The sequence below is a fragment of the Homalodisca vitripennis genome, chromosome 3, assembly GCF_021130785.1.
Source record: "Homalodisca vitripennis isolate AUS2020 chromosome 3, UT_GWSS_2.1, whole genome shotgun sequence".
Taxonomy (NCBI): domain Eukaryota; kingdom Metazoa; phylum Arthropoda; class Insecta; order Hemiptera; family Cicadellidae; genus Homalodisca; species Homalodisca vitripennis.
This window is the reverse complement of record NC_060209.1, coordinates 4,662,014-4,669,805: the sequence shown is the minus strand read 5'-3', so window position 1 is coordinate 4,669,805 and position 7,792 is coordinate 4,662,014. Positions and strand designations below refer to the sequence as shown.

At 35.7% G+C, this 7,792-nt stretch overlaps 1 protein-coding gene across 1 annotated transcript in view; it reads left to right on the top strand.

Annotated features, from left to right (window-relative positions):
* The first annotated feature begins 7,114 nt into the window (after positions 1-7,114).
* The window catches only part of LOC124356537 (glycogen phosphorylase), a 79,741-nt gene continuing 79,063 nt past the window's right edge, over positions 7,115-7,792 (top strand). The window contains exon 1 of the mRNA XM_046807592.1: positions 7,115-7,464. Within this exon, the coding sequence (XP_046663548.1) occupies positions 7,222-7,464 (243 nt within the window). The 5' untranslated portion in view covers positions 7,115-7,221. The remainder of the gene's footprint in view (positions 7,465-7,792) is intronic.

Sequence of the window (7,792 nt, the reverse complement as noted above, 5' to 3'; positions counted from 1 at the left end):
ATGTATCAATAGAATGGCTTGACTCTGATTGGAAGTGGGTTATGGGTCCTGAGATAATGATAGATGTATATATGTACATGTACAGATATTGTATACAGAGTAACGCATGAGTGTTTGCAAAGTAACTAAAACAATAAAGATGAAATGACACTACCAGTCACTATTTATAGAGGGCCGCCACAAACTGTTCTGGTTCACAAAGCAAAGTGCCCTGTTGCCCTCTCTCTCACTCAAGACTTTAATTACTGATACAACAGGATATTCTATGTTTGTGTATTTTATTCCAAATACAAAATTAATTAATAAAAACAAATACATAAACACTGTTTTCTTCTACTGATAGGATGGATAGTCCTTGAGTCTTTCTTGGATCATTGTCAATCTAATATAGATTTGAATTACTTTATCAATAGACATAGGTAAAGTCAAAATTCTTAAGCGAGGAAATATTCTGAGCAGTCTGGAAGATTATTGCTGGAGATTTAGTTCTGTACATCTTATAGGTTTGAGTCTTTGGGCACTCTTCTTGCTATTGCTTGAGTTTTACTACAGAGTTCATGTCCTTCAATGTCTTTAGTATATTCATTTGTCAAAGATTTTCCAGCTTTATACAATTTTCGAACAGAGTCTTGTTTATAGCATCTTTCAACTGCGATACATGATAATGAATTCCCAATACAGACATTTTTAAATGCTTTTGTGTTATACGACACTTTCAACTGCGATACATGATAATGAATTCCCAATACAAACATTTTTAAATGCTTTTGTGTTAGACGACACTTTCAACTGCGATACATGATAAAGAATTCCCAATACAGACATTTTTAAATGCTTTTGTGTTAGACGACACTTTCAACTGCGATACATGATAAAGAATTCCCAATACAGAAATTTTTAAATGCTTTTGTGTTAGACGACACTTTCAACTGCGATACATGATAAAGAATTCCCAATACAGACATTTTTAAATGCTTTTGTGTTAGACGACACTTTTAAATGTGATGAATACCGACTTTTTAAACCCCCATCAAGAGTGAAGGTTAAGATGGTAATAATTCCATAGCAAATGTTTTCATGTAAGTCTAAAATTACATAATAAAAACAGTAAACTTGTATCTGTCTTGTGCGAAAAAATGGCCTTCATCGGATCTCAAGTTTCCGATTTATGAATTTGTAAAGTTGCAGTTTAGTTGGAAACCACCAAAAGCCATTACATTCTTTGTTCTTACAGACTTGACTGAAAATTATTATTTGTAAATAATTTGTTTTGTATGTCTAAAAACAGAAATAAACTATCAAAATTAAAATTAACTCCAGTAACATGTAGTACTACTAGTTATTTTGTAATTATTGTTCATACACGGGTATCTGTACTTTTTGTTCTGATAGAAAAGCGATTGACGTGGAGACTGACTAAATTATGCGTAAAGAGTAGTTTTAAAGCAACAATAGACAATAGACAATAGACAATAGACAATTGCTTTATTTTCGTATTCATTAAGAACAGAAATGGCGTCAAATATGATTAAGACATATAGTCAATTAATTGTAGATAAAAGTTGCTAACTACATTAACAATTAACATGTTTAACTGACACAGTTTAGGTAGCTATTTCTTTAAAACATGATAAAAGTTTTACCAAAATAACAATTACAAAATACACATATAATTTACATATTTACATTGGTTATATTCTTGAACTCTTCAACACTATATATTGACCTTCCAACAAGCCACTTAATAAGTCTTTTCTTCAGAACCTGCGGAGTGCTGGTTTTGAAGTTCTTCGGAAGCATATTATAAAGCTTCGCTCCAGCATAAGACGGCTTCTTGGCAAAAAGAGCTGAGTGATGTAAGGGAAGACTGAAGTCATTGGCCCGCCTTGTGTTGTAATCATGGATGTCACCATTCCTCTCGGGACGTTGTGTGTAGGCGTGTAGAATCACTTCAGTAATGTACAGAGTTATCACTGTAGGAATTCCCAAGGTCTTGAAAGCCTCTTTGCAGCTATCTCGAAAGTCTAGATCTAGATCAGCCATGATTCGTATTGCACGCTTCTGTAAAACCAACACTCGCTGGAGATTCCCTGCAGATGATCCACCCCATAGTACTATACCATAACGAATGTGGTCTCAAACAGAGCATGGTATGCGGTTCTTGTTGCAGTAGGTGTACCAATTGATTTTATCCTCTTTAGCACAAAGAGTGCTGAGCTGAGTTTTTTGCATAAGCCGTCTATGTGGCAGTTCCAAAGTCAACCGGTCATCGATCACTACCCCAAGGTGTTTTTTGTGGTTCGTACTCTTTCAAGGTTGGGTGGAGCATGAACTTCATCCTTATTTTTACCAAAAGTAAGGCATTTTGTTTTTTGATGCGTTGAAAATTAAATCGTTCCTAAGGCAGTATTCCTGAGCCATATTTACAGATGTTATGGTGTTCATTTCTAGTCCTGGAACTGACTTGCTGTTGCTTATTAAAACTGTGTCGTCTGCATAAGAGACAGGGTAACAGTGGTTCCCCAAGTAGTCAGGCAGGTCACCAGTGAAAAGTACAAATAACACAGGTCCCAACACTGACCCCTGTGGAACCCCTCTCCTTATAGTCATTGGCTTAGATTTTTCTATTTTCAAGTTTCCCTCAACAACTTTTTTTTATTTCAACGATCTGCTTTCTTTCGTGCAAATAACTTTGAAACCCACCTGAGTGGTGTTCCTACGATACCTAGGGAATTGATCTTGGACAGAAGCACTGCATGGTCAAGGCTATCAAAAGCCTTGCTCAGGTCCAAGAAAACACCAGCAGCCGTATTCCCATCTTCCAGGTTGTCCATAAGATGTTCAATTAGATCAATAAGGGCACTCGTAGTTGATCTTCCTGAGATGAAGCCATGTTGCCTTGGAGGTAGGAGGTTGTTTTGTTTCAAGGTGTTGCAAGAGACGTGAAAGCACTACCTTTTCAATTATTTTCGATATTGTTGGAACTAAGGAAATGGGCCTGAAGTTCTTTAATTCCTTTCTACTTCCTTGCTTGTGTAAAGGATAGATTTTTGAAATTTTTAATTCTGTTGGGAAGACACCATCGAGTCAGCGACTTGTTGATAATATTGACGAGAGGTTGACTGATTTCACTTCTACAGAACTTCAGTACTTTAGAACTTATATCCCATCAACCCCACTAGATGTTTTTGATTTGAGTGATGCAATTATTTTTAAGTATTTCTTCTATTGTTGAAGGTTGATATTCGAATAATGTTGTTGCTGCATGAAATTTTGGTTTATGGGCAGCAGGGGCCCTTATCGGGATGTTGTTGGACAGGGTCATCTCTGCAGCATTTATGAAATGCTTATTAAAATATTCTGCAATTTTTCCCAGATCCTCAATGGTCTCATCTGCAACGTTTAACTGCCACATTACATCTGAGACATGTCCTTTTTGATGCCCTTTCACTGTTGATTATATTCCAGATCGTCCTGCTTTTGTTATCTGATTGGGCAATAGCCTCTTCATTTGCTTGTTTCCTGAGGTTTTTTAACTTAAGATCATATGCCTTTTTCTTTTTGAAATGCATCAAATTTATCCTCTACTTTTCCAGTTAGCAAAAATATTTGTTGTGGGCTATAGTGAAAATAGATCTTAAGTTATCCGCCTCTGGATTGCTAACCACGCAGTTGTTGTGTTTCCTTTTCTTGTTTTCGGGTTTTCTTCAGTGGACAGGCGACATCAAGTGCAGTTGTGAAAAAATGCCAATAAAAGTAGAGTAGGCTTCCTCTGGGTCAGGTGCTGAATAAACTTTTTCCCAGGATTGTAAATCAAGGAGTCTTTTAAGGTTCAACAGGTGTTCTTGTCCAAAATGTCTTGTCAGTGCCATCTGAGGTTTTTCTTGTTTCACACGATATGTCTAAATCACAGATTTGGCCAGTATGGTCTGAAAGATATGTTTGTAATACTTTTTACATCAATTTTTGTCTTCATCGAGGTCTGTGCATACCATATCGATTGAGGTAGCAGATGTTGGAGTTACTCTTGTTGGAGGCAAAGAAACTCTTGAAATGTTGAATGAGGCAAGTAACTCACCAACAGCAGAGCTTTCTTTTGTTTGCACAAGACTATTGACATTGATGTCCCCTAAGATGCAGATCCCACAGTTCATGCTTGGAACGTCCCCCAGTGCATTGGCCAACTGTGTGAGAGCCTCGTCTAATGGTGAAGAAGGGGAACGGTATACCCCAATCACATTCAGTACCTGTTTTTTGCTAACAGATATTTTTTATCCCTGCCATTTCGCACATAAGTTCAATGCTGTGACTTGATGTGTTGAGACATTCCACTTCATTGGCCAATTTGTGGGTGTTTTGTAAATAGCTGTGCCTCCCTTTAGATGGTTTTTTCCTGCAATACGCAGCTACAAGTGAGTAATCAATCAAGCGAACATTCTGCACTTCAGAAGAGCTTAGGCCCATGCTCTGTAAGAATAACTATGTCCAGGCTGTTCGATTTTTAAAAAGTGATTCAATCTGTCGATTTTGTTTTTAAGTCTGTCAATATTTTGGTGAAAGATTTTCAATTTCTTTTTGAGTTTTTGTATTCAGATAAACTTTGTAACGGGATTTCTTTGCTTTGTTTTGTACTAAAAAAAATTATTTTTTATTTGTCGAAATGTCTAAAATGCACCCTGAATTGTCAGTCTGCTTCTTAGCTGCTGTCGATGATTTTTTAGTTTTTGTCAGGTGTATGTTCAGCCTTCTGTTTTTGTCGGTCCAGGGATTGCATTGACCTTATTCTATTTATACTTTCCTTAGTTAGTGGTTGATTGTAATGAAGGCCAGTCCCTGATATTTTATCAGTATTTTGATTTTTGAATGAGAATACACATTGGTCATGACCTTACCCAGAACTGTAGTCCCTCTTCGGTTTGGGTGTATTCCATCCCTGGCCAAGCAAGTAAAATTAAAGTATTTATTTGTGTCTAGGAAAATAGCCAGATGTTGACGACATATCCATCTAATGTTAGAATTGGTTTTCTCAATCAATGTGTGTTTTTGAATGTCACGTCTCTTCACTATACTGTTTACAACAATAAGTGATTTAGGGAAGTATTTTTTTGTTGTGTTAAGTAAATTACAAAGTGCTCCCATAACATCGTCAGGATTCTGTGAGACAGCCAAATCGTTTGTGCCCACATTGATAAAAATTAGCTCGGGGTTCAATTCTGAGTTAGCTTGAGCCTTTATTTCAGAGCACAGTTGGTTGGCTTTTATTCCTCTGTAAACCCTGGTGTCAGCATTTGGGAAATGAATGTATTTTCAGCATTTGAATCGCTGAGAACCAAAACTGGTAGCCCAACCGAGTTGTTATCTTTTATGGTTTCTAGGACCATTGGTTGTTTTTACTTTTAGGCTTCAAGGTTGGCTTATTAGCCAGCCTTGAATCATGTTTTGCAGGTCTTGGATCACGAGGTGCACGGCTTGAACTGTCCCTGAAGATTCTATCAGGCAGTGATAACGATTTGAATGAATCAAATTCTCTTCAAAGTTGTTTTGTTCTGATGTTTTATTATGTTGTTTGTGCAATTTTCCCTTTTTATTCCGTACCTCATTAAAGCCCAGTGTACGTTCAGATTTATTATCAACTAAATTAGTTTTCAGGTAGATTTTTGGTATGAAGCTTATCAATTTCAGTTTTCTAAGCGAGCCAGTTCAGAATTTAAGGTTTCAATAATTTTAAAATAATTTTCTGTATCTTCTTTGTATTTGCGCTCAAGTTTTTTCAAATTTTTCATCCATCAAATCGATTGTATTTAATAATTCAGGGTTGGAAGAGGATATGGCTGAATAGTTTCCATTATCAAACATTTCTTCTCTTTTTCAAGCACTTCAATTTTGTTACGAAGTTGTGCTATTTGTTTCACACTGTTACCCACATTCTTGAGTAAAAAAATGTAAATTCTTATAATCTGTCGAATTAAAACAACGACTCGACGTTCTATAGTTTTGCCGCCCGAGGCAAACTTCCCCCCCCCTCCTGCTCATCAATAGCTGCGGCTCTATTACCAGCTCAGCAAGCTAGCCAGAGGCAGTCATGACCAGACTCTATAGAATTTTGAAGTACCTAATAGTATATATCAAATGTTTTTTATTTGCCTGCAGGACTGTAGGACGTATTAATTCTAGTATAATTTAGTATTCAAGACTTTGATAATTGTTATTTTAATTGTATTTATATAAAGTATGTAGAATTTCCTATTCTTCCTGTGCTTGGAAGATCATTCTTCCGTTGTTAAGGCAATATGAAACAATGAATATAAAGTTTCTGTTGAAAACAAAATCATACTTCTTAAAATTTGTGATAGAAAGTTGTTGAATAAAGTTTTTTTAATTGGAGTCATAGCTGGTGAATGTATTATTTATTAAATAAGGAATAAAATAATTAAATGTTGTAATATAAATATTTATATATTGTAATGTAATCTGGAATGCTTATAGATTTACTAAAAATGTTGCAATAACAATTTTATGGATCTTGAAAGATTTTCGAGATATTGTATGTATGTAAATCCCATAAGAACTATTTTATCACCAAGAACTGGCTATACGATTGCTGAAACAAGTTCAAATTTGATAAAAAAACTTTGTTTTTATTAAATACCTCAACTAAGTTCATTGACCAGCTTGGCATGCTATTTATTTCTATTATGTTGGCCATTTAAATCTTAAAAATACACAACTCCGTTATTTATGAACCTAGAGAAATAACGAAAACTGTTCTTGAATTGTTATAACATTTCCTAAACGGGTTGTTACATTTTGTGTGTGTCTTGAACAATTCTTGAGACATTGAGTAGATGTAAGTCACATGAGAATAAATACTATTTAAGTTTTTACAAAATCTTCCTACTTCTTCCGAATAAGACGGAAGGGCTTTCAACGAAACCTTATAAGTACAAGGATCAACAATAAAAAAATAACAATATGTTTGACTGACCTGACCTAGATAACAGCTGCTAATAGTTAATTTTTAATTCTCTATGAGATCCAATGAAGAGACGGTCTCAGTAATCAGCTGCTGTTGGCGCATGCGCTGTGTGATTGTGAACTCTGTGGAGAGGGAATGACCTTGTCAGAGGTGACCGAATAAACAGCCGGCTGATCGAGCCTGTCCGTCAATTGCTTTGTGCTTTAGTTGGATAGGTTAGGACAGGACTTCAATTTGTCATTGAAATGGCAACTCCTCAATCCGATATCGATAAACGCAAACAGATCAGTGTTCGCGGGATAGCGGACGTTGAAAATGTTTCAACTATCAAAAAGACTTTTAATCGACATCTCCACTACACTTTAGTCAAAGACCGTAATGTTGCAACTTCTAGGGACTATTATTTTGCCCTTGCTTATGCTGTTAGGGACAACCTTGTGGGACGATGGATCAGGACTCAACAGCACTATTACGAAAAGGACCCAAAGGTAAGAAAAACTATTTTTAAGAAAAGAAAAGGTACCTTATTATTTTTGAAAGACAATTATTTTATGGTAGCCTAGTTGTCATGTATTAATTTAATATCACTAGATTTCCCAGCCCATTAATTAAGATTATATAGAGTGTTGTCTAGATTCATTAAAGTAAAAGTGATCGTTTCCATTTATATATGAAACTTAACAGGATCCGTAAAGATGTTTCTCCACTTGCATGTATGTATTAGGTCATGTTTGTTTACTCTGTTCTATCCTTCCCTTAAATTACTCTGAATTACACTTTTTGCGTTTCACCGCTAGCTTTGTAAAAGCGATGCTT